General features: G+C 41.4%; 3 protein-coding genes across 16 annotated transcripts in view; 2 read left to right on the top strand and 1 right to left on the bottom strand.

Annotated features, from left to right (window-relative positions):
- Positions 1-12,010, bottom strand: part of Mphosph9 (M-phase phosphoprotein 9) — a 53,911-nt gene extending 41,901 nt beyond the window's left edge. For 4 of the 14 annotated variants that reach the window (XR_007341377.1, XM_015502430.2, XM_048785511.1 and 1 more), the window contains exons 1-6: positions 11,872-12,009; positions 9,575-9,836; positions 6,324-6,465; positions 3,523-3,612; positions 2,792-3,315; positions 625-748 (exon numbers count right to left, since the gene is read on the bottom strand). Coding sequence is in view for 13 of the 14 variants with exons in the window: in XM_015502430.2 (XP_015357916.1) it covers positions 625-748; positions 2,792-3,315; positions 3,523-3,612; positions 6,324-6,465; positions 9,575-9,678 (984 nt within the window). In the remaining variant the exon portion in view is untranslated. Of the gene's footprint in view, positions 1-624; positions 749-2,791; positions 3,316-3,522; positions 3,613-6,323; positions 6,466-9,574; positions 9,837-11,871 lie in introns of all 14 variants that reach the window. The other 10 variants (XM_015502426.2, XM_015502427.2, XM_048785515.1 and 7 more) reach the window with 7 other exon arrangements.
- A 142-nt stretch (positions 12,011-12,152) lies between these two features.
- Mtrfr (mitochondrial translation release factor in rescue) lies at positions 12,153-25,140 on the top strand. Its single transcript, XM_015502431.2, has 3 exons — positions 12,153-12,301; positions 22,440-22,749; positions 24,738-25,140. Exons 2-3 carry the CDS (start codon positions 22,468-22,470, stop codon positions 24,978-24,980), a joined length of 525 nt encoding a protein of 174 aa, XP_015357917.1. The 5' UTR covers positions 12,153-12,301; positions 22,440-22,467; the 3' UTR covers positions 24,981-25,140.
- LOC125611239 (protein C19orf12 homolog) lies at positions 12,337-16,401 on the top strand. Its single transcript, XM_048785522.1, has one exon. It carries the CDS (start codon positions 15,314-15,316, stop codon positions 15,737-15,739), a length of 426 nt encoding a protein of 141 aa, XP_048641479.1. The 5' UTR covers positions 12,337-15,313; the 3' UTR covers positions 15,740-16,401.
- Positions 25,141-27,231: the final 2,091 nt, after the last annotated feature.

Genomic DNA, 27,231 nt, shown 5'->3' with positions numbered 1-27,231 from the left:
CCCCCGCCAAAAAAAAAAAAAAGTACCGAAACTTACTCCATGTCTGGAACTCTTTAATGAGCTGCTAAACTGGCATGGGGGCCACAATCAATTTAAACATTCAATCTCTTGTAATTTGGATTCCAAATTCATAATTGTCCAAATTTCAATATCTTTATAAAGGCATCTTAAGGCTTCAATACATACAGTACTACTCCTTACAACTTAATAGTAATATGAATTATTTGAAGGGTTTTTCTGCTGTTTGTTTGGGGTGCTGGCGATCAAACTCAGGGCCTCAAATGTGCTAGGCAAGTAAGCCATCACTGAACTCCACTCACAGCCTTGAAGGGTTTTATTAAACCATTAAATGGGTTACTCTCAGGCTAAATGTAAACATTTGCAGTTCACAAAGAAAGAAGACCCTTACAAATGATCCATGCTTGTAGTATTTTATCCCTCATGAGCTAATTTCCAGGCTACAAAAGAAGCAATATTTACAGCAAATCATTATGTTCAATCTTTTGAAACAAAAGAAAAATTTGTAATTGAACAAATTAACAAGAAAGGGCAAAAAAAAATAATGACACCGAGAATTCGGCAAGCCCAAGAGCTCAGGCTGCCAGAGAAGGGACCAGCACCTACCTTCTCAGCGGGAGGTCTCTTGCTATGCTCACTCCCCTGCTTAGATTTTGAACATCCATCCTCTATATGGGCTCTCTTGGTTTGGTTCTGCTTCAGCTTTTGTGCCCATGATGTTATGGATTTACTATTAAAGAAGAGAAAGCCAAGATACTTTTTCTAGATACTGTCTTTCACATATAAGGGAAAACACAATAAATACTGCTTCAGTGGGAAATGCTTGGAGTTGTTTTTCTAGTAGGGGAAAGATGACGGGTTTTTAGTTATTCACCTAAATTTCTTTTTTCAATTTCTAATTACCAAAGGCAAAGAAAGCAAAGAGACTAACAGTGATTAACAATACATATAGTCCATGGTCATGGACAAGAACAAAAACCAAAACACACCCCCCAGCACTTCAAGTACTAAATATTATCTCTACTGTTAAAACACACTTATTAGGCCTGTGGCACATGCCTGTAATCCCAGCAGCTCAGGAGGCTGAGACAGGAGGATCGTGAGTTCAAAGCCAGCCTCAGCAAAAGCGAGGTGTTAAGCAACTTAGTGAGATACTGTCTCTAAATAAAATACAAAATAGGGCTGGGGATGTAGCTCAGTGGTCCAGTGCCTCTGAGTTCAATCCCCAGTACCACCCCCTCTCCCCCCGAAAAAGACAGGAGAATTACACTTTTGAGGACAGTGACTTAGTGAGACACTGTCTAAATTTAAAAAAAAAAGGGGGGGGCGGGTGGCTGGAGATGTACTTCAGTTCCCAAGTTCATAAAAAAAGAAAGAAAAGGGCTGGGGATGTGGCTCAAGCGGTAGCACGCTCGCCTAGCATGCGTGCGGGCCCGGGTTCGATCCTCAGCACCACATACAAAGATGTTGTGTCCGCCGAAAACTAAAAAATAAATATTAAAAAAGTTCTCTCTCTCTCGCTAAAAAAAAAGAAAAAACACACTTATTACATATATGAAGACACGAATGGTGTGACTATACTTTGTGTACAACTAGAGAAATAAAAAATTGTTGGGCTGGGGATGTGGCTCAAGCGGTAGCACGCTCGCCTGGCATGCGTGCGGCCCGGGTTTGATCCTCAGCAGCACATACAAAGATGTTGTGTCCGCCAAATACTAAAAAATAAATATTAAAATTCTCTCTCTCCCTCTCTCTTTAAAATTAAAAAAAAAAAAATTGTGCTCCGACTGTGTAATATGAATCAAAATGCATTCTGCTATCATGTATAACAAATTAGAATAAACTTATTAATTTAAAAAAAAACATAATCATTGACAAAGATGAATAATTATACTTGAGGAGGGTAATAAGATTTGTGTTGCTATGGCTAAGCACCTTTAGCTGACACATCTGACATGTGAAGATATTAAACTGAAAATTTAGGGTAAACTCCAAAATTATACATTATTATTATTTTATTTATTTATTTATTTATTTTTACAAACGAGTATGGGGCTGGGGTTATGGTTCAGCGGTAGAGCACTAGCCTAGCACGTGGGAGGCCCTGGGTTCGATCCTCAGCATCACATAAAAGTAAATGAATAAAATAAAGGTATTGTATCTATCTACAACTAAAAATATTTTTTTAAAAAAAACAGTATGTGTGTACATAAGTTTTGGTTTCAAATCACATGAACATGAGTGACAAGATCCCACTAGTAATATAATTATTATAATTTGTTAAGTTTCTAGCAAATTTGTATATTAGTCACTGTAAGAAACAAAAAATATTTTTCTGGCAAGGCCTCCTACCTTAAGATTTAATAGTCTTAAAAAAAAAAAAAAAAGATTTAATAGTCTTATAATATTGCAAATGGGAAGAAAGTCAAATGTCCTTAGTATATAGCAGATTTTATTTCAATTTTCTACATGCAACAAATAAAAAATCAATTTAATGATAAAACTGTTACTTCTTTTTTTTTAATATTTTTTTAGTTGTTGATGGACTTTATTGTCTTTATTTTTATGTGGTGCTGAGAATCGAACCCAGTGCCTCATGCATGCTAGGTGAGCACACTACCACTGAGCTACAACCCCAGCCCCTAAAACTGCTACATATTTTTTTAAAAAATCTTATTCTCTTACAGTCCAGTTAAGAGGAACTGTATTTACTAGATTCTGAATGTAATCAACGAGTAAAATTCCTCTTGAATGATGGAGAAATTCTACTTACCTATCTGCTTTTCCACTGTATACTTCAGAAATCTTATTTTCACCAAGAAAATTATGTTCAAATTCATCAGGAAAACTAGAAATATCTTCCTTTAAAGATTCACAAAACTCTTCAGGAGATTGTGCATAAAAACTGCCATTTCCTGCACCATCTACAGGCGAATCTGTCTGTACTCCTGGTGCTGGGTATTGTCCCTTGGGAAGGCCTGTGTGCTCCATGAGCTCTGCAGAGTCCTTGGATTTGTAGGTGTTCAATTCTGAGATACAAAAGGTGCCATACCCACTGCTCACAGAGCTGCCGTCCACATTGCAGTCTGGCTGTGATGTGGACATTTCTTGTTGCGTCTCAGGCTCCTTAGGCTCGGGATAACTAATAACAGATTCATTTCTTTCACTATTTTCAGAAAAAAAACCCATCTGACTTTCTGAAAATAATTGTTTGCTTGAAGGACTTTTATCACTGGAAGCCCAGGAAACATTACTGATCTGCAATTTGACTAAATTTCTGATCTCCTCCTGTATACGCTGCAAACAAAAAGTTAAAGATTGGGTAAGAAACTATATTCACATCACATTTTTACAAATGTTATAAAAATGCCATGTTTCACAATATATCACTCTAAACATATCTTTAGTTCACAAAAAATTGATATAAAGTATAAATTGTTTTGCTAAAAATCTTATAAATACTAAAAACAAAAAAAAAGAAAATCAATATAAATGATTACTTACTTGAATTTGGTTGTGGAACTGTTCTTGCTGAGCAACTATTTGTTCTTGGCATTGTTTTTCCACCAAATTGAACAGCTGTAACCACCTAGTCTATTTAATTATAAAATATCTTAGTTAAAAAAATTTTAACTATTTCACAGAAAAATTCCTTCAATGTGATATGGCTTTTTAAAAATAAGGATTTTAATTTAAAGTTTATAAGCAAAATTAGTTTTTTTTTTAATATTTAATACAAAAATATAAAGACAAGAAGCTTGGGTACCCCCACTTTTTTTTTCCCCTGCTGCGGTTCTGTGGAATGAACCCAGGAGCACTCTACAACAGAGCTACCTACCCATCCTTTTTATTTTTTTTTTTCTGAAACAGGGTCTCACTAAATTGCCCAGGCTAGCCTCCAACTTGCAATCTTCCTACCTCAGCCTCCCATATCACTCAGATTACAGGAATACATCTAGTTACCCCCTTTTTAAAAAAAAAAAAAAAAAATTCTACGTGTAGATGGACAGCATGCCTTTGTTTATTTTTGAGGTTTTGAGGATTGAACCCAGTGCCTTATGCATGCTAGGCAAGCACTCTACTGCCGAGCTATAGCCCCAGCCCATAGTTACCCCTTTTTTATGTTACCTGCAATATGGATAAATAGAAGGTCTGGGTAATGTTTTCGTTGAATAATGCTCAAGATAGACTGTCCCTATTTTTCAGTAGAGCTCAACTTTATTAGATCCAAAGCCTTACACACAAGTTTTCTTTTCACTGTTACTTTGGGGTGTGTGTGTGTGTGTGTGTGTTTGTACTAGGGACTGACCTAGGGCCTCACATATGCTAGTCCTCTACCACTGAATTACATATCCCTAAAGCAACTGTTACTTTTTTTTTTTTTTTTTTTTTTTGCAGAACTGGGGATTGAATTAAGGGGCAACTTTACCACTACATCCCCAGTCTTTTTTTATGAGACAGGGTCTCACTAAATTGCCCAGGCTGTATTGAACTTGTGATCCTCCTACCCCAGCTTTCAGAATAGCTGGGTTTACAGGTGCGTGCCAGTTTATTGGGCCTCGCTCTGTTACATTTTTTTTTTTCTATCACAATATAATCTATGATGGGGCTGGGGTTGTGGCTTAGCAGTAGAGCGCTCACTGAGCATGTGCGGGGCGCTATGTTCAATCCTCAGCACTACATAAAAATACATAAATAAAATAATATTTATTTAAATAAATAAATATATACATATATATATAAATAAAATCTATGAATTTGGACTGAGGTTGTGGCTCAGCAGTAGAGCACTCATCAAGCACATGCAAAGTACTGGGTTTGATCCTCAGCACCACACTAAAAATAAAAAATAAAAATAAGGGGGCTGGGGTTGTGGCTCAGTGGTAGAGTGCTTGCCTAGCATGCGTGAGACACTGGGTTCGAATCTCAGCACCACATATAAACAAATTAATAAGCAAAATAAAGTCCATCAAAAATTCTTTTAAGGGCTGGGGATGTGGCTCAAGTGGTAGTGCGCTCGCCTGGCATGCGTGCGGCCCGGGTTCGATCCTCAGCACCACATACAGACAAAGATGTTGTGTCTGCCGAAAACTAAAAAATAAATATTAAAAAAATTCTCTCTCTTTAAAAAAAAAAAAATTCTTTTAAAACAAATAAATAAATGGGAACAAAAATAAAAATAAAAAATAAAGGTATTGTGTCCATCTACAACTAAAAATATTTTTTAAAATAATAATTATCTGTGAATTGAAGAAAGGCTGACCTAAAACAATATAATGCAAGGTACAATAGGTACCTGTGGTAAAGTACTAACTAGAAGCTTTAACTCGTAAGCACAACAGCCAAAATACTTCAAAGTGGATTTAGATTTTCCAAAATGAGGATAATTCCATATAAATTACTTAAAATATTAAGACCAATAATTTTAATTATTAATTATTTTAACAATAATTTTAATGGTAATTTTTAATTATTATTATGGGGGTTCTCAGTTCTCTGAACAAAGATATTTTAGTTCACATTTTTTTTTAATCTTTTTAATATTTATTTTTTAGTTTTCGGCGGACACAACATCTTTGTTTGTATGTGGTGCTGAGGATCGAACCCGGGCGGCACGCATGCCAGGCGAGCACGCTCCGCTTGAGCTACATCCCCAGCCCCTAGTTCATATTTAATATACAAATGTTTCATCACTAATATATTGTTAAAAAATACTTTTTTTCCTTCTCTTTCCCTCCCTCCTTCCTCCCTTAATCCACTTGCTCAACCCTACTGATCTCCCTTCTATTATTATTATCGCTGTTATTTTATTATTTTATTGACTTTATTTTTGAGGATTGAACTCCAGCCCTAGTATTTTTATTTTAATCAGTGCATTAAAATTACACATATAAGCCATGTTCACCATGGCATCTTCCTATGTGGACACTGTGTAACGTGGTGAACTCACTACCATGCCTCCCCCCCTTTCCCGCTCTCTCCACCTCCTTCCTCTACTCTACTGGTCTCCCGTCTATTTTTGTGAGACCCATCAAAAATACTTTTTTTGTATGATGCTGGGGATTGAACCCAGGACCTTGTGCATGCAAGGCAAACCCTCTACCAACTGAGCTATAGTCCCAGCCCAAAAATATTTTTGATCACCTTTTTTACATTCAATATTGTTCTCCAACAAACATACCTGACTACTTCCACAATAAGTATTGTGCTCTTCTGAATACAAATTCGTAATAGAATTCAGTAGAAGTTCATTTAAATGTAATTATTTTAAAATTATCAAAATAAAACAAAACAAGATACGATACCTCACAGTTTTTCCAAAGTTCCGAATCAGTCTTTCCACTGTTCTGTAGCTCTTGCGTTAAGGAGTTTAGGAACTCAGCTGTACCTTGAATGGCAGAGGGTCTGGTCTTCCCTGAGAAAGAGGATACCCCATTTGTACTACTTCTGTTGAAACATAAATAATTCAAATGGTTTTCTTCATTCTACCAAAGTGTTGAATAATTCAGCAGTCCAAGATTTAACAAAGTAATACAAAACCACTGATATTTAATCCTTCTAATGGTACCTCAATCGTTGAAAATCTGATCATAAGTCTGGTCACAAAAGGAAGACATCAGTAAAATGACAGGCAGTGCTTAGAAATCTTAAAAAAAAAAAAAAAAAAAAAAAAAAAAAANTCCTCAGCACCACATACAAACAAAGATGTTGTGTCTGCCGAAAACTAAAAAATAAATATTAAAAAAATTCTCTCTCTTTAAAAAAAAAAAAATTCTTTTAAAACAAATAAATAAATGGGAACAAAAATAAAAATAAAAAATAAAGGTATTGTGTCCATCTACAACTAAAAATATTTTTTAAAATAATAATTATCTGTGAATTGAAGAAAGGCTGACCTAAAACAATATAATGCAAGGTACAATAGGTACCTGTGGTAAAGTACTAACTAGAAGCTTTAACTCGTAAGCACAACAGCCAAAATACTTCAAAGTGGATTTAGATTTTCCAAAATGAGGATAATTCCATATAAATTACTTAAAATATTAAGACCAATAATTTTAATTATTAATTATTTTAACAATAATTTTAATGGTAATTTTTAATTATTATTATGGGGGTTCTCAGTTCTCTGAACAAAGATATTTTAGTTCACATTTTTTTTTAATCTTTTTAATATTTATTTTTTAGTTTTCGGCGGACACAACATCTTTGTTTGTATGTGGTGCTGAGGANGGAAGACATCAGTAAATGAAAAACAGGCAGTGCTTAGAAATCATTTTAAAAAAAAAAAAAAAAAAAAAAACCCAACAGAAAGACCTCTCAGGCATAATGAAAACACTCCAAAGAATCAGCAGGAAATGAGTCTGTGGTAGCAGGTACTAAGCAGTCTCCAGGTGAGAATCTCTATGTTCCAGAGCACTATCTCGAGCCTAATTAGAGAATAGCAGTTCCCTGTGTAGTGGGGACTCTCTCTCCACTTCCAAAATTACAGTCAAGTCTTGTCACCTGGATCCCCTCATTGGTGTGATGTTCTGGTGCTTATGCCAAGTAAATTAGCAGCAAATATTCAGGACTTATTTAGCCTATTCATTGTGATTCCTTCCAGGAAGACTGATTTTTCCAAACTTAAGTTTAATTCACATTTATTTTATAAACATATACATCATAATTCAGGATACTGAATTTTGTTTAAAATCTAGGCACTGAAAGGTCATTTTAATTTTTATTAATACCCTGCTTTGTTTCACAAAGAATTTGTTAAAAAAAAGAAAAGAAAGAGAAAGAGGTAATAATGAAAAATAATAGTAAAATAATAGAGTTAGGACAGGTAAAGTATTAAAATTTCAAGGGAAAGAAGAACATGATATGTTGTTCATAAGGGATTTATACAGTTTTAATAATCTAGTTTCATCATGTAGATTTAACTGCCGGTCATAAGGACAAGGAAGCCAAGTGCAATTACAAAATTTTCATAAGAAAGCCATATTTAGGTTCCTCCAGGCAAATCAAATGCTATATTCTAAAAGGAATTTCTTCCAGAAATGAACTTCAGAGAGGCCACCAAATGAGAACAGCAAACAAAACATGTGGCCAACCTTCAGCAAGTGTACATAGACAGACTATTGGAGCAGACATCTCTTGTATGCCTTTTTTTTTTTTCCCCTTGAATACTGGGGATTGAATCCAGGGTCTTGGGCATGCCAGGCAAACACTCTACCAACAGAGCTTTATCTCCAGCCCTCATTTTAATTATTCTTGTAAACTGCTTTAAATTCCTCAGAAGGCAGGCAGAAAATTAAGTTATTAAAGTAACTTATTTATAATACACCATTCCTTCAAGACCCATGAGTTTAAAGCTATTTACCCCTTCATAGGTAAGCCCTAAATGGCTGTGTCCTTGCTTTCTGCTATGTATCTGCTTTTTATAACTGATTGTCTAATATACCCTGACTTGTGGCTGTTGGTTTTTGTTGTTGTTGTTGTTGTTGTTGTTGTAGTTGCAGATGGACAGCATGCCTTTATTTTATTCTTTTACTTTTTATGTGGTGCTAAGGATCAAACCCAGGGCCTCATGCATGCTAGGCAAGCACTCTGCCACTGAACTACAGCCCCAGCCCTCGTGGCTGTTTTTAAGCTACTATAAACTTACAAATAATGGAGCTTGTTGGCCTGCAAATTAAAAGTACAGAGTCTGATTAAAAACAAACCAATGGGCTGGAGGTACAATTCATTGTTAGAACACTTGCCAATCATGAACAAGGCCCTGGGTTCGATCCCCAGTACCACAAAACAAAAAACAAAAACCACTGGGCAGCCAGGCACCAGTAACCCAGGAAGCTGAGTCAGGAGAATCCCAAGTTCAAGGCCAGCCTCAGCAACTTAGTAAGACCCTATCTCAAAATAAAAAAATTAAACAGGCTGGAAATGTGGAAAAGAGCCCCTGGGTTTAATCTCAGCACCAAAAAAACCCCCCACACCAGGCTGGGATGTACTCAGTGGTAGTGATAGAGGGTCTGCTTACCATGCACAAGGCCCCAGGTTCCATCCAACACAACAAAAACAAAAAATCAACTATGGAATAGCTTAAAAATAAGATGCATTTTGTTGACTATTTTGTTATCTCAGAGTCTGTTTTTTGCTTAGTTCCTAATATTTAATTTTAATTTCTACTTTCCAGATTGGTGAGGTATTTCTGCAATACAAGACATTAGTTGTACCATTAATTTAAAATGCAGAAATAATAGTTAGGCAACAAAAATTTTTAAATATTCTTATTTACCAAAGCAAAAAATTAAAAATTTAAAAAAGCATAAACAATTAGCAAAATAAGTTCTTTCTCACAATGCTCCACATGCAAAAACACATTTTTTCTAGAAGAAATGAAAAACACAAAAGAACTAAAAGTATTCTCAACTTAAATAATTGTTCCTGAACAGTTCCTGATTTTTTTTAACACATTTAAATCAGCAACTATGACACTATTTGGATAAACTGATACACTATGCAAATAAAGTTATTTTAGTTTATTGTTACAAAATATCTATCCCATTCTTACCTATTAGTATTTAAGCTCAATCCAAGAGAATGGGGAGAATTTTTGATATCAGATTCTACAGATGAAGCTTTTTGTAAGGTTTTCACCAAGTCAAAATCCTCCATAGTGTACAGAAATTGTTATACTCTCTTATTTGAAAATATAGGCTTTTTCACTGTTTGAGGAAACTGAATCCGGGTCATCTTCAGATGCTTCATCGTCTACTGGCATTTTCAGTTGCTAACATTCAGAACTGTGAAATATCCTAAACTTCCTTGAGAGTCTGAAAATGAATGGGGGAAAAATACTTGTACAAAAAGCCACTAACTTAGCAACTGTCCTTTTGTGACTTTGGAAATCTTCACTTCTTTTATAAAATCTACATTAAAGACAGCATCAATATTCACAATGGCCAAAATACAGAAACAACCCAAATGTCCATCAACAGAGGCATGGATGATGACAAGTAGCACATTCATATGATGGAGTATGATTCAGCTTTAAAAAGGAATGAAGTATTGGTACATGCTATAACATGAATGAAACATAATGCTAAGTAAAAGTCAGTCACAAAAACCACATAATGTATGATTCCAATTATATGAAATACTTAAATTGGCAAATTCAGAGACAGAGAGTAGATTAACATTTGTTAGCAGTCGCAGGTAGGAAAGAATCAGAGTGACTGCAATAGGTACAGGGTTTCTTTTGGGGGTAATGAAAAGTTTTGCATTTAGTGATGGTTCTACAGCCTTGTAAAAACCACTGAAACTTATTTGAAAAGGATAAATTTTATGGCATGTGAATTATAGATCTCAATTTAAAAATCTACATTAAGGGTGATTTACAAACACAGCAGCATCTTTTTCAGAATTTTGTATTTAATAATCAAGCTTCTAGACACAATCCTATTATGTAACAATTGGAATGCTTACATTCATTGTTCACTTAATAAATTCTAACAAGTATGCTTGTTAGTTTCATGCAGTGACTAGAAGAACTTAACTGCTTATTATTAAAAAGAGAAAACTGTTAACACGATTGTTTCCCTACTGTCTGGAAGCAAACTTTGCACTATCTAGTCTTTTGTACTCTGTGCATGTATCATTTCTTTAAAAATAAACTATGTGTCAGGTCAACTAAATTTTAACTGAATTATAACTAAACTATTACAATATGCCTCCTTCTTTGCGAATTCAGGCATTTAAAAAGAATTGAGGAAACCAGGGGAAAAGAAAGACAAAAGGGGGTGGGGGGTAAACCTGTGCTGCTCACAATAAGAAGCGTTTAAAAGAGTGCAACCGAGGACCATTACCTAGGGCTCCCACTTCCTAGGGCCTGGTTTTAGAAAAGCACTTCACCAAAAGCTATCAGCTCATCAAGGAAGCATCGCCTTCGGGGACAGGTGTGAAAGCCCAGGGTAACCGGACCGAGCTAAATGCAGGCCTCCCCAGTGGCTCGGCCCAGCACCAATGACAAACGGGGCATTGAACAAGCCAGGGGCTGCCCGCTCCACACCCGAGTCCCAGCCACCCCGCGCCACGCCAGGGGGCCGGATCTGCAACCCCATCTATTACCTCCCCGGCTGAGGCCACCAGATGCGGTGGAACCCGACGGAAAACCAGAAATTCCGGGTGGCCTCTCCGGTTGGGGCGCGGGGCGGGTGAAGTCAGCAAAACGGGGGAGGGGCTGACATAAGATGCAAAATGTTTTAAAAAAAGGGAAATTTGATAGGGAATAAATATAGCAACAGAGGCGTTTTTATATTTTTCCAGCAACAAAATCTGCCCCTCCAGCCCCCGCCCCCACGCACTAGAAAACGGGGGTGGGGACAGGGAACACCGATGGGGCCCACAGCAGCCGGAGATGGATAGGGCGTCCTCCCCGCAGGGCGGCCGCGGCACCGCTGCGGGCGGAGGCCAGAGCCCCTATTGCTGGAGGCGGCTACCGCGTCAAACCAGAGAGGAAAGAAAAGCGCTGGTGGCAGAAACCACCGCGGAGACTCAGACACCCAGGCACCTTGTCAATTAAAAAAAAAAAAAGAAGAAGAAGAAAGTAATTAATAATAAAAAAGCCCCCCCCCGCCCCTCAGAAAGGCCGCTCTGCGATTGGGCCGCGCGGGTGTCACTCAAGGGCACCGAGTCTAGAAGAGGCGCACGCAGCGCTGAAGAACCCCACACGCCAGTGAGCTCTGGCCGGGCTGCTCCCCAGACAGTTGTCTCCCCTCACCCTGGCCCACCTGAGCACTCAGGTGTCCGCTACATCTCGTGCCCCATGCCCCGCGGCCAGCAGCTCTCCGCAGGCAGACTGTCACTTACCTGGCCGCCGCTCCCACTGCCGAAGTCAGGGTCAGCCGAGCGGCCTCGAGCGACCGTTAAACTCCGGGGAACGTGCGCGCGTCCGGCGTCTCTCCCGCTATTGGCTGCTCGGAAAGGGGCGGAGACGGCTAAGCGCGGTGCGCGCGTCTGCCACCCACTTCCCCGCGCGCCAAACGGGAAGGTTCGAAGCTAGGGTGTGGGAGTGGGGCTACTGTCAAGGTCTCCCCTCTGATTGGCTTTCTGGGAACCTACCGCTGCACGCGGGAAAGAAGTCTCAGCTTCTCGCATGCGCAGTTAGTGGGAATGCGCCTCTGGCAGGTGAGGGACTCCGCTGCGAGCGTACTGCGCGTGCGCACTTGCGCGCTCCCAGGTCTGCGGTGCTTCTGGTTCACCCTGAACGTTTTCGGAGGGAGGTCCGTGCCAAGACCAGGTAAGCATCCGCGAAGAAGGCAGAGTCCCTAGGGCTGCTCACGATTGTCCAGGGCTCTAGAGAGGCCTAGGAGCCAAGACGCCTGAGTTTTTCCCGTCTTGCGAACTGTCAAACAACCAGCTTACCTGGGGGCCTGGTAGCGAAGTGGAGCAGGAGCCGGTCCCGACCCCAGCGCGCGTTTTACCCTAAGCTGCTTGGGTAGAGTTGCTGGTCCTCAAGCCCTCGGGGCGCGGGAGAGGAGCAGAGATCCCCGCTCTGGAGAGAGCAGTTCCCAGAGGCCGAAGAGAAAGGTCTAATTTGCATGTTAAGCAGAGCGGGATGCAGCTGTGGCCACGCAGCGAGTGCTGTCCTGGGAGTGGCACGTAGTAGGTGTCGGCACTGCCCTTGCCGAAAGCCGCTTTACTTCCCGTGGGCCTCAGCCCATCTGATACGTACTGACCAGCATGTTCTTCAGCCTAGTTAGCCTTTAATACTAAGCGAATACTTTCTGCGGTACTGTCACTTTAGTGTGCCATAGATGATACTGAGAAGCCAGGATGCAAAGGATGGATTTCCCCTTGGAATGACTAATGTCTCTGGAGGCCTCCATCTCATTGCACTTCCTTAGAATACCTATTATTTTCAACAGTAAAACAGTCTCCATCCAAAACCCCATCAGTGTGTCAGATCTGAGGCTTAAATAAATGGAAACCCAGACCCCGTGTGGTAATCCACCTATCAGTATTATGCTCATGTAACACCTAACCAAAATCAAAATGTTCTCAGCACCTGGCTGTATTTTCAGTGACAATATATCAGGTCCACACACACAAAATTATCACTAATTTCGGCTGAGAGGCACTATAGAATCTGGCACTCACAGAAGAACTGAGAAGAGTTCTAGACAACCAAAGATCTGTTTCAGAAAAGAAATATTAGCCCTAAAAGCTATTACTAGTGATTAGTTAATAACCATGAAGAAGGTAGTTGATCATTGCTTTTGATTACAAAATCAGACTTACTTTGATAGTGTATTTGGAGTTATTATTATTATTATTTTTAGTTATTGATAGACTTTTATTTTTATGTGGTTCTGAGGATCGAATTCAGTGCCTCACACATGCTAGGCAATACTCTACTTCTGTGATACAACCCCAGCCCTGGGAGTGTGTTTTTTATTTAGTTTTTGGCAGAGCAATTTTAGGGGACTTGTAGGTAATTTCTTTTTAATTCATGAATGTCTTAATAAGCCAATGTGTTCAGGATCTAGCATTATATTATCATTATTAAATGATGCAGTGATATATTTTGATAAGATTGCTTACACCATATGTCTTTTTTAAAATATTTATTTTTTCTTTAGTTGTAGATGGACATAATAACTTTATTTTATGTATTTATTCATTTTTATGTGGTGCTGAGAATCGAACCCAGGGCCTCACACATGCTAGGTGAGCCCTCTACTGTTGAGCCACAACCCTTGCCCCCCCCATATGTCTTTAGTAGAGTCTTAACTTTAAAAAATTCAAAGTGGAAATTGCCTTTACTGGATTAAGAAATGTCTTTTTAAAAGCTTTGTAAACAAGCTAAGAATGTCTGTTTTTAAAGTCCAAGGAAAGCTAAAAGCAGAGGCTTCAAAAATTCAAGTAATGTCTTAACACAATTGTCTAATATGAATAACCCTCATGCCAGAGACCTTGCATTAGTGAACTCTAGTTTATGACTTTTATAATGTTTCGAGATTACCTTATAGTTTTATCATAACATCAAGTTTTCAAGTATTTCTTGTTTGTCTTGAAAGCTTCAAATTAATAGTTTTTAAGTAATCAAACAGCTGTTGAGCAATAGAGGCCATTGATGACTTGAGATATTTCCTGTTAACCAGGGTGTTACTTTTTGTCATTGACTTTTATATCCAAACAATTTGCTGTGGCAGGGGTGGGAGGGTGTCTTCACAGCAATAAAATGAGAAATAATAAGTCTTTAAGCCAGGTATGGTGACTCACATCATAATCGCAGCCACTTGGGAAGGTTAAGGCAGGAAAAGTGCAAATGTGAAGCCAACCTAGGCAACTAAGGGAGACCCTACCTAAAAAAAATAATTTTTTAAATGGGCTGGGGATATAACTCACAGAATTCTTGCCTGGGATGGGCAAGGCCCTGGGTTCAGTTTCAAATTTTTTTCACGGTACTTAGGATCATATCCAGGTTCTCAAGCATGCTGTGCAGTTGATCTACCATTAAGCTACATCCCCAACCTTACATTTAATTTTTTCTATATCTTTCCTCTTTCTGTATTCCTAGATACAGCTATGTTTGAGCCAGGGATTACTTTGCTGTAAGTGTTCATATCTTTCAATGGGAGCCTGCCAAGAATTCAGACTGTATTTTGGCATCATAATGATCCCAGTTCATGGACCAGAATTATGACCTCACCAAATAACTGTCTCCTGCAATTTTGTGGTTTCCAAGTATTTCTTAAATTGGACCAACCAAAGAAAATAACTTGCAGGTCACTGTTCTAGCTGCCTTTTCAATCTGAACTCCGAAAAGCCCATGGAATAATTAGTTTATATGCCATAAGACCACGACTTATGTGGTATGTTAGTCAGAGGTTCCTCAGCTTTGTAGTTTAGGCAATTGAAGTGCTACCACTTAGTAAGCACTAGAGCTTTACATTTGTGGCAACATGTAGGATTTGTTCTCACCCTAGATGTTATTGTCTCCATTTTACAGATGAGGAAACATGGCCAAAGTTACACAGAGAGTTGAGACATTGAATGCTGGACAGAGAGTGGCAGGGAGACATCTTACTAGGAAAAGAACTATTTGGTGAAGCTAAGGAAAGGATAAACTTAGTTTCAAAAATTGAAAACTCGGGGCTTGGATTGTGGCTCAGTGGCAAAGCACTTGCCTAGCATGTGTGAGGCACTGGGTTTGATTCTCAGCACTGTGTGTCAATAAATAAAATAGGGGAGGGCGGGGCCTGTGCGCCATCACCGCGGCCTGTGGGAGACTCTGGAGTCTCCCAAGATGCCCATCATAGTGTCGGACATCATGAAGCAGCTGTGCTCCGTCTCCCAGGAAAGCAAGATGAAGGCAGCTGTCAAGCACTCTGGGAGGGGTGCCCTGGTCACAGGGGCTGTGGCCTTTGTTGGTGGTTTGATGGGTGGCCCACCAGGACTAGCTGTTGGAGGGGCTGTAGGAGGTCTATTAGGTGCCTGGATGATGAGTGGACAGCTTAAGCCAGTTCCACAGATCTTAATGGAGCTGCCTCCCGCTGAGCAGCAGAAGCTCTTTAATGAAGCCACTACCATCATCAGGCACTTGGATTGGACAGACGCTGTGCAGCTGACTACTCTGGTTATGGGCAGTGAGGCCCTGAAGCATCAGCTAATGGCAATGCTGGTGAACTATATCACTAAGGAGCTGCAGGCTGAAATTCAGTACGATGACTAGGCTGACCCTCTGAGAAGTGGCGGTTTCGCTTCAATGATTCTTTGATTTTCCAAAGGTAACGGGGAGTTAGGGAGAAGCCCAGTGAATCCCCTTGAGAAATCTGCACATCGTCAGTGAATTACCTTACACTGGAGTAGAAGGTCCTGCTGCAGTGGCTACCACTGTACTGGTCATGGCCAGCAGTTATTTATGAAGAAGTCGTGTTTCTCGCTCGCTTGTGTGTGCTGAGGTACACTGGCAGCACTTCTTGACTGTGAAGCTGGAGGGAGCAAAGGCTGAGTGTTGCAGGCCTTGGCTTTTATGAGTCTGGTTATTGTGTTCAGCTGATTTGCTAAGTATACTTCCTTCTCCTCATTTTGTGAAGATGGCTTCTCTTCCAGACACTTGTTGCAAGACTGGACCCCCCAGGATCCAGGATCTCACTCAGAGCCAGTCAATGCCACAGTCATGAGTGTGCCCCTCTCTGCCCAGTGATTTCTCAGTGGCCTTACGGAGAGTGGTTAGCCTGTTGAGTGAAGCTGCAAATACCAAGCAGGCTGGGCCCATCTCTCACTAGCTGCCCACCTTGTTCTTCTCTTCCTAGGACCTTGTTTCTCCACATGAAAACTCATGGTAATTCTTGAGTTAGACATTTTAAATGAAATATTTTCAGTACAAAGTATTGCTCTTTTTTTTTTTTTTGAATTTTTTTTTTTAATATTTATTTTTTAGTTTTCGGCGGACACAACATCTTTGTTTGTATGTGGTGCTGAGGATCGAACCTGGGCCGCACGCATGCCAGGCGAGCGCGCTACCGCTTGAGCCACATCCCCAGCCCCAAAGTATTGCTCTTACATAGTAGAATCCTAACCGATCTGTAAGAAAAGTTCCCACCCTAAAGATCCCCCTAATATCATATTTACTTTGCCTTCTGAAATTCTTGACAAATCACAATAAATTTTTTTCTGAAAAGTCAATCAATAAATAAATAAATAAATAAAATAAAATAAAAGGTCCATTGACTACTAAAAAAAATATTTAAAATAAAACACATTGAAAACCAGAGCTGGAGTTATAGTTCAGCGGTGGAGTGTTTGCCTAGCACGTGTGAGGCACTGGGTTCACTCCTCAGCACCAGTACAAATAAATAGAATAAAGGTATTGTGTCTATCTACAACTTAAGGAAAAAAAAATTTAATTGAAAACTCAGTTATCTTCCAAGATAAGTCTTCCTGAGAGAATCCATATATTGTACCTTCCCTATTTTCTTCATTTGTGTCAAATCCAATAATACATGTTAAAGTGCTTTGAAACATTTTAAATAATAAATACAAGGCATCATTAATGGCTATAGGCTTTGAGACTTTTAGAAGAAAATGTAATGTTATTGCTGCTCTTTTATGTGTTTCTGTTTTTAAAATGTAGTTGATAAATTATAAGGTTCCTGTGAGATGCCATAAATAGAAGAAAATCACAGTGGTGCTCACAAATAGGACAAGTGTAATTCTCTTTAAAGTTTTCTGTTTAAAAAAAAAAGATGAACAGGATGTCAGTATTATATGAATTGGATGTTTCTCTTTATATACTTCATTACCTGTCTCTTGAACTCTGCAGCAGTGAGCCTATTACATTTAGACCAGACCCAGAGCCGTCATCTTTTCCACTGGTCCCCCAAATCAAAGATGACAGCTCTGCATTTCCTGCTGGATCTATTGTGCTGTACTTGTTGGAAAGACAATTCTCTGTGAACACTGACTGTGGGTGAGAGGTGCTTTATCCTCAGCGTGAAGCCCCACGCCTGTCCTGCAGGACACCAGCAGTTCCCTTTGGAGAGGAAAGTCAGCCCTTACAAGGACTTCAGGCCTTCGGGTATAGGGGGATGAGCTACATGCGAAAAACAGAGAAAGGCTACTTTCTTTTAACTCCCATTTTATAGGGGGCATCAGAAAACACTTTTGAGGGCTGGGGTGTGTCTTGGTGGTAGAGCACTTACCTAGCATGCACAAAGCTCTGATTTTGATCCCTAGCACTGCAAACACAAACAAACAGCAACAACAACAGAAAAATCCACGCTCTCAGAAAATCATTCTCCTCTCTCTCTTAGCTTCTGTGCCGTCAGCAGGCCATTTTGTCTTTTTAAAGACATTTTCAACATGTTTGATCCTTCATCATTTATTGGATTTTTTGTTTTGAGACTTGTGGTTTATTGGGGAAGGGGAGAGAAGACTCACATGAATAAGCAATTACTCAGCCCTTCTGAATTCTACTCTCACCTTAAATGTTATAAAAATAAAATAAACAGTAGCTGTATTTTTTTTCCCCTGCCCTGAGGATTGAACCCAGAGGGTGCTCTGCCACTGAGCTACATCCCCAGTCCTTTTTGTTTTGAGGCAGGGTCTTGCTGAGTTGCTGAGGCTGACCTCAAACTTGTGATCCTCTTGCCTCAGCCTCTCAAGTTGCTGAGATTACAAGCAAGGGCCACCATGCCAGCTGTTTATTACCTATTGAAATAATATTCTTTTTTTAAATTTTTTTTTGGATGGACACAATATCTCCACTTTATTTGTTTATTTTTATGTGGTGCTGGGGATCAAACCCAGTGCCCCATGCATGCCAGGCAAGCGCCCCACCACTGAGCTACAACCCCAGCCCTGAAATAATATTCTTAACACATTGTGCTAAATATATTATAAATAATCTGTTTTATGATTTTTAGTATGATTACTAGAAAACTTAGAATTCACATGCAGCTAGCAGTATATTTTCGTTGGGTAATACTATTCTGGAACATTAATGCCACAGAGGCAACGTTTTTTGTATTCTTTCCATTTGACCCAGTTTTTCAATCCATGCATTGCCATGTCACCTTCTCTGCGAGTTCAAACCAACAGTCTTTTAGTTCTCTGGTCTAGATGGTTTCCCAATCCTCCCACCACACTCTTTTACAACCCCAGGCTCTCCTCAGGCAGTCACATGACCTTAAGTGCAGGGTGCCTGCAGCAGCCTGGCTCAAAGCTCTTGGACACCCAGAGTACAGTCTCTGGATCTGCAGCAATAGCCTCAACCCGGGGCTGGTTAGAAAAACAGAATCTGAGGCCTTGTACCCCACTGAAGAACTAGCATCAGATTTAGAAAGACTCCAGGGTGGAGAAGGGGGCGCATTGGAATTGGAATTTGAGTGGTGAGCCTGGCTGTGAACATCTTTCCTCAAGCATCCTGTTCCAGTAAGTCTCCACATTGGCTCCTTCAGTTGATTCTGCAAGGTTGCAGAGTGTGAAAGTTGTGACTAAGGGAAACCAGTACTCTCCCTTCCTAAGAAAAACACTTAAAATAGTGAATTTTAAATAAATAGTATCTAGAAGACAGGTCCAGAGATCAAAATCTTGTACTTTACTAAAAACAGATTCAAATCAAATAGCTTTGTCTGTCTTAGGGACACTAAAGGAGCAGCAGGTACCACCACCCTCCACCCTCCCCAGAGCAGTGCAGTTGTTGGTGGCATGGCCTTGCCTCCTGCGTCCAGTTCTAACCTCAGACAGTCCCGTCTGGGCTTGGTGCTGACTTGAGCCTATGTCCCTGCAGCTAGCTGTGTTTCTTGGGTTGAACTGATTGTGGAGCTAGAGGAGGGGATGAGCTCTCTGGATCCAGTGATGAAGACAGGTGCAGCTTAATGGAATGCAGCTTCCACGTCTTGATAACAAGCGCTCCAAGTGATTTGGGGCCGTATTAAAGTTTGAGAACTACAGCTCAATAGCATGTTGTCTGTCCTGGGCTATGGCATGAATCATTTTTATAGATGTCTTAATTTTTGTTTTATGATATAGGCTCCTTGGGCTCCCTGAGACCTATGCCTTAAACTCAGTAGATAATTAAAATATTTATTGGACAAATTAACATTTCCTTTTGTGAAGTCCTCAGACCTGTCATCTCTGAGTTGAAATGGACTGAGGGCTTTACTCTAAACTTTGATGAGCTGTTTAAGAGTGAAAGCCATCTCAAAGGAAGGCAGAGCAGAGGGAAGTGGGGACCGAGCCGGCCCTCAATTAGAGCCCACACTCCCAGAATGAGGGCAAAGCTGTTGTGACTGCTGGTTTCTCCTTACTCGCACTTCTTTTTACCATTTTTCTCTTTCTCTTTTTTAATGTCATGATGAGCTATAATTTGAGCTGTTTTAATGTTCTCCAAAAAACTTTAGATTGCTCTGTGTATATCACAAGAACTGAAATCCAATCCATATTCTTTGGGTGTTGGGAAAGGGGACTGTCACTTTTAGCAGTCATTGGAATAGGGCCAAAGCTCCAGGAGATACTAGAAGAGTCTAGAATTGTCTGATTGGTTATTGGAATTAACCATTAAGCGAAGCAGCCAGTAACCAAACACTGAGGACCTTCTTGAACTTCATTTGGGTGGGAGATCTTCCAGGATGTCTGTCAGCTCTGAATTGGGACAGAAGAGCCAAGGTTTGAACAGTGGTCTGTAACAAAGCAGCTCTGAAATCTCTCCACTGCCTGCTTTGTCTGAGGCTCGCCTCGTCTAGGCGTCTTCCTCTCTTTGTCGAGGCACCATCTACCAGTGCTGTCCTGCCTCCTCCAATTCACAAATGAGCGGAAGAGAAACCCCAGAGAGGCTCTGGGCTCATGTTCCAGAGTGAATCCACTCTCGGGTCCAGAAGCTGCTGACACACAAAGGAATTTTGTTCTGCAGATGGAGAGCAAAAACGAGGGAGGGGGAACTGTGGACATGTACTCGTCTACTCTCTCGACCACACGTAGTCCTTTGTTGAAGAGATTGTGGAGGAAGTGTCTGGCTTTAGTATTTATCTTTTCTTGAGGATACTTGTAAAATATTTCACATACATTAAACAAAACCAGTTTTCAAAACCCCATTTTCGTTGGCACTCTCTTTCAAAACATATCCTCCACAGCCAAGGAGGTCCTTGCCTACTGAGACTGAGCATGCCGTGGTCACCACAAGAAGACATGCATATAACCCATAGAATTGAGAACTAGCAGAGCAGAAGGTTGGAAAACCTGTCGTGTGAGGTCTCATTATAGTTCCACATAAACAGCAGAGGTAAAGGTGAGGGAATTGTCTTGTCATTCAAAGATGACCAGTGTCATCTCAGTGTCAATGGTACTGATCACTCAGTAATAGGAAAAGCACCTGGGTCACTCCCCCGCAACACTCCTCCAGAGCTCCAAGTGCACTCAGTGATGTCAGCAGGCACAGTTGACAGTGTGGGGAGGGTGAACAGGCTGAGGGCAGAGCTGGGGCAGTGACCCACCTTTGAGAGTTGGCAGAGCCGTCACCGAAGAGCAGCGCCTCTGTTCACTACCTTGTCTCCCAATGAAGACACCATCGGCAAGCGTGAGAGCTGCAGTTCCCACTGTCCACCTGGCTGATAAATCCGTCTTAAACATAGAAGGCACCCACAGAGCCCTCTCCAGAACACTTGTTTTCTGGTCTTTTCTGTGCCTGTGTGGGATGGGTGGAGAAGGGTTAATTCACCCATTTTCCAATTTAGAATTCAGGCCCAGGGCTATAGCTCTCCCTGTTCTTGGGGAGACCAGATTCGTCTGCGTCTGCGTTTGTCCCTTTGAAAAAAGCAAAGGCCTGTGGGATTCACTACCACCTCATAGCTGATATTCCTACATGTTCATTTACCAGCTAACTGATTTCAACCTTATGCTCTATCTCAAGTAGTTAAATATTTTATTGTTGGCTGTTTCTACATCTCTACATGGCCCTCATTCTCCCTTAATTGTGTATTCCTTGCTTCACCCAAAAAGCTTCTCACTCAAGATGGCCAGCATCCTCCATATTGAACAATGTACATTTCTTACTTCTTTACCCCCAAAATGTCTATGTCTTGAGATAGCCCACATTTCTCTCTCCTCTCCCTCTCCCACTTTCCCAGTGTTGGGGATGTAGCTCAGTGGTAGAACATGTGCTCAGCACCACGAGGCCCTGTGTTCAGTCCTCAGCACCTCAACTCTCACTTGCTTTTTAAATATCTTCTCATACTAGCTTGTAAGCCCCATGAAGACAGAGGCCAGCTCTTTTTCATCTCCTAACCCTCACTACACTGAACATGCGGTTTCAAATTTCACAGGCACCTTAATGAAACTTGGTTGATTTGGTAGTCCTAGCGATAAGGACCAGTTGGATCACATTATTGGCAGTGTGTCCAGGGGAACAGATGTTCTTATTCAAATTCATGAAACTGGAAACATTGAAAAACAACAATCATGACATTGATTGATAGTGAAGTTTACTGTGTTAGACTGTTTAAGCTCAGCTCTAAAATGGAGTCATACTGTCATCTTTACATTTTGATTTCAAATTCACAGACATTTAAATACTGTCATTTGATTAACATCCTAATCCTTGCCTCATGTGCTACTTAAATAATTATCAAGTTATGTCCCTGTTCCTTTGAATTTCACACTCAAACCTCTCTTTCCTGAGAGAACAGCACCTCTGGGTGCTTTGAAGATATTTTTGGCCTGTTAGGAGGAGATATTTATTAGCTGGCAGGGATGGACTGGGGAGGACACCATGGGCAAGGCCAGCTGGACGCAGGTGCTGAGTGGCTCGTCCCTTCTCAGGTGGGGCGGGTCATCATTTGAATTGTATTAAAAGCTGCCTTAGAACTTGTTCTGCCGTCTTCAGAGCAAAGGCATCTTCCTGAAAAGCTGGTCTTTTTCCTTGTCCATTTTAGGTCCTGAATAAGCCCAGCCACATCCTTTATGAGCATCTCAGGTTTATTCCGATTTCCTGCACCACTGACCAGACTATGCAGAGTGCCTCGGGGACTTGGGCTTTGGGAGAAGCTGACGCTGCTATCCCCAGGAATAGCTGCCACGGTTGTCCAGATGGCAGGCAAGAAGGACTGTCCTGCTCTGCTTCCCCTGGATGAGAATGAACTTAAAGAGCAGTTTGTGAAAGGACACGGTCCAGGGGGCCAAGCCACCAACAAAACCAGCAACTGTGTGGTGCTGAAGCATATCCCCTCCGGCATCGTCGTCAAGGTAGAGGGGAGAGGCCAGGGGCTCTGCAGCCACAGTGGGCTTCTCCTAAGTGCAGGTGGTGTTTGCTGAGGGCATTCTCATCCTGGCATGGGCCATCTTCTGCCAGCAGATCTGCCCTGTGCCCTGGGCCAGTTTCCCCATACAGAATTAGAAGCTTGGTTCCAGGACCCTCTGGAGCCAGGGTACTAGTGCCATCCTTGAATTAGCAGGCAGCACTGGTGGTGTCTGGTTGCTGCCTACGCAGCAGCATCTCAACCAGGCAAAGTGGTGGTGGCTGGTAAAGGCAGGTCCCTGGGTAGCGTGTTTCCTTCAAATCCACTCTAGCTACTGGTGACCAGAGACCTGTGGCAGTGCTGTGGCCTTGGGTCTCTGAGGGGCAGCAAGTGGGCCCATGCTGCCTGCTAGCTGTGGCAACCATCAGCTGACGGCTTTCTAATGAATGGCCATGTCCTCCATGTTCTTCTGGCGCCACTTTGGTCAATGTCAGTGACACCTACCTATCCAGCAAATCATGTTGAGCCTCAGAAGAAAAAGTGCTCTGTACAGCTGCCTGTAGGCATCTCCTTATTTAAAAAAAAAAAAAAAAAATCCCTTATCAAAAATACCACCAGGGGCTGGGGATGTGGCTCAAACAGTAGCGCGCTCGCCTGGCATGCGTGCGGCCCGGGTTCGATCCTCAGCACTACATACAAACAAAGATGTTGTGTCCGCTGATAACTAAAAAAAATAAATATTAAAAAAAAAAATACCACCAGCTCTCAGCCAGTCCTGAACCTCTAGCAAGTGGTGAAGTGCTCTCACCTGTCTCCTGGTCTGGTCTTGGAGCTGCCAGCCCATCTTACCACACATCTATCACTAGAGGGCCCCAAAGCAGCGCCAGCCTGGAGGGACACTAGAGAGAGCTAGCACAGGGGCAAATGAGTGGTCCCCAGGTACTCGTAGCAAATACCCACACATCACATGACATGTGACAGACACTCTTATAAGCAACTGTACACACACACTGACTTTTTCCATCTCCACAACCCCATGCTTGTCACATAACTTGCCCAAGGTTTGACTGAACCCAGGGTCCATGTTCCTGATAGCTACACTTTACTGCCAACTTCGGAAGCCAAGGGCATACCAGTTAAAAGCTCAAATTACTTTTCTTTTCCTCCTAAGAAAAACTGTCATTCACAAGTAATGAAATTCTGAAAACTTGTATCATTAATTTTTGTTGAGCCTCTCTACTTCATGTGGCTTCTGGCTTGCTTCTGGTATTCTTTCACTCTTGTTTCACAGTATTTCATTTGTCAACCAGCTTTGCAAGTTATTTGCCCATAATGACAATGCCTTTATATAAGGAATGCTGTGATTGGCTAATAATATAGTATTTTCCTCTATTAGATATTAGCTTACAAATGGTGCATATAGATGATGCACGGGTTTGTTCCCTGGTCACAGCCAGATCATCAGTTAATGTTTTCACAATTTTTGGGGGGACTTAAGCTATTTAAAGGCTATTGTTGCTTCTAAACAAAAATAACATAACTGCTGGGCATGGTGGCACACGCCTGTAATCCCAGCAGCTCAGGAGGCTGAGACAGGAGGATCACAAGTTCAAAGCCAGCTTCAACAACTTAGCAAAGCCCTAAGCAATTCAGTGAAATCCGTCTCTTAAAAAAAAAAAAAGGAGGTTCTGGGGATGTGACTCAGTGATTAAGCGACCCTGGGTTCAATCCCTGGTACCAAAAAGAAAAAAAAATAATAACAACTATAAAACAGACACAGTGAAAGTCACATAACCCAGCTGGGGTGTGAGAAGGGGCAGAGACCTAGAGCAAAGGAGGAAGAATATGGTATTCACTGTCACAGACTCGGGGGAACTCCTGGCCAGTGCTGTGCTTCCCTAGCCTGACCAGACCATAAAGGGCAGAGATTTCTCACAGGTCCTTCCATCTCTTGACACCTATGATTTTCACATCATGGAACATTATCTCTTGCAGTGCCATCAGACAAGATCTGTTGATCACAACAGAAAGCTCGCTCGGAAAATCCTACAAGAGAAAGTGGATGTTTTCTACAATGGTGAAAATAGTCCTGTTTACAAAGAAAAACAGGAGGCAGCAAAGAAAAAGCAAGACAGGAAAAAAAGAGCAAAGGAAACTCTAGAAAAAAAGAAACTATTGAAACAATTATGGGAATCAAGTAAAAATTCTACTGAGAAAGTAATCACTGATTCCAGCTGACTTCGCCAAAAGGCTTCCAGGGAAAGATGATGGCGACTCCTGTCACCAGCACTGGTACAAAGCTTTTAAAGACAGATTTAAAAGACATCAGTTTTTAAGTGGTGGACTAAACTATAGTGAATATTGATGCACACTTTGGAAATAAAACTATAAAACACAAGAAAGTTGTCACTATAAAAGGGTACTGGCTACTTTTGGGGGGAGGCACTTGATGTGACTTCCAGGATGGCTAGAGGAGTTGTTTCTTGACCTGGGCAACAGTTGGAAGTTACCTGCTCATGGGTCTGCGTGTGGTAGGTGGTGCGCTGGGGATTGAACTTAGAGCATCACACATACTAGATGGGTACCCTTCCAATATTATAACCTCAGCCCTTTTTTTTCCCCCAAAGAAAGGGTCTTTGGGGCTGCTGCAGAGCTCAGAGGTAGAGCACTCGCCTATAATGCATAAGGCCCCATGTTCAATCCTCAGAACCACAAAAAAAAAAAAGAAAGAAAAGGAAAGGCAGGCTGGCCCCAAACTCTTGAATCAAGTGATCCTCCTGCCTCAGCCTCCAGAGCAGTGGGGACTAAAGTGTTCCCCTCACACCTGGCTTATTCTTTACCTTACTTGAAGCTATTCATTGATTTATGTGATTGAGTTTTCTTTTTTCTTTTAGTTGTAGATGGACACAGTACCTTTATTTATTTTTATGTTGTGCTGAGAATTTGAACCCTATGCCTCATACATGAGAGGCAAGCGCTCTGCCACTGAGCCACAATCCTAGTCCTGATTGTCTATTGTATAAAACCTTTAGAAATTTGCTGGGTGCGGTAGTGCATGCCTGTAATCCCAGTGGCTTGGGAGGCTGAGACAGGAAGATCACGCATTCAAAGCCAGCCTCAGGAACTCAGCAAGATCCTGTCTCTAAATACTTTTTTTTATATAGGGATAGGGATAGGGTCTGGAGTTGTAACTCAGTGGTAGAGTGCTTGCCTAGCATGCATGAGGCACTGGGTTCGATCCTCAGCACCACATAAATGTAAAATATATTGTGTCCACCTAAAACTAAATTTTAAAAGGGGGGGGGGGTTGGGGATGTGGTTCAGTGGTTAAGCACTGAACAAAATCCCTGAACAAAAAAAGATGTCATTTATCCTAAGGTTGGTTTGAGAGTAAGAGAAAGTGATGATGAAAGTTAAAAAAAGATACTCAAGTTACTTGCCCATTTACTAAGACACACTGTATGTTGCCAAGTAATGTCTCTTGATGTAGAAAAACATGTCATTCTGTGTTGACATGCAAGCAGATGTGTTAGGAATAAGGTTCCAAAACCTGATGTGTTTGTGAGTTTGCATCACTCTGGACTTGACTTGGTTTTGTCACTGTTCTCTGGGTTTTTTATATCCATGGTTAACAGCTTGCAGGTAGGGAAAATACTGAGGTGAGGGGGCCACCATCAGACTGCCAGAAATCCGGCCTACATCACCTGCCGTGAAGCTGATCCATCCAGCAGCCCAGCCCTTTTGACATCCGAGCAGGGCTCTCCATGCCTCCCACTGGTGCATCAGGGACCCTACCCACCAGCTCCCCTGAGCAATAGTCTCTTCAGTGAGAGCCAAGAAACCAGTAAGATTGGAAGGCAGACTTAGAGCCACAGCCAGGAAGAACAGAGGCTGACCTCTCCTCTTCACCCTTGTCACATGCTTGGAGAAGGTGCAGAGGAGCCACCCCACCACAGCCCACACCCACCAGTCAGATCTTGCCTCCCACCTGCAAAACTCCCTCCCTTTTCCTGGGTCTGCCCTCAGCAAGGCAAACCCTCACCACAGGGGTCAGTGCTGAGGTTGCACAGCAGAAATGAACTGAGCCCCTGTGGGAAGCACTGCTGGAAAGCACCACATGGAGTCACTCCTCTCAGCTCCAGAGCAGACCCTTCCTCCAGCGCGCACCCAAGTCGCCACCACGTGGAATGAGAAATAGCCTCTGGGGCTCCTAACACCCTGGTGGAAAGGGCAGTTCCTAACACCCTGGCAGAAAGGGCAGTTCACGGCTGCCGCAGGTTTCCTAGCATACACTTAACTAAATCTTAAATAAACCCATCGTGCAACTCTGCGTCATCCCTACCTATGCTAAAGCAAACACGTCCTTTCTCCACCCAGCTGAACTTTGTCAGAAAATGTCCTTTGACAGGTCATCTCCAATCTTTCACAAAGGCTGAACTGCTTTAATTGCACTTAGAAATTCAAGGAATATACATCTCAATACACATTG

This window comes from Marmota marmota, unplaced genomic scaffold (genome assembly GCF_001458135.2).
Source record: "Marmota marmota marmota unplaced genomic scaffold, marMar, whole genome shotgun sequence".
Lineage (NCBI taxonomy): Eukaryota > Metazoa > Chordata > Mammalia > Rodentia > Sciuridae > Marmota > Marmota marmota.
This window is presented reverse-complemented; position numbering and strand designations above follow the sequence as displayed.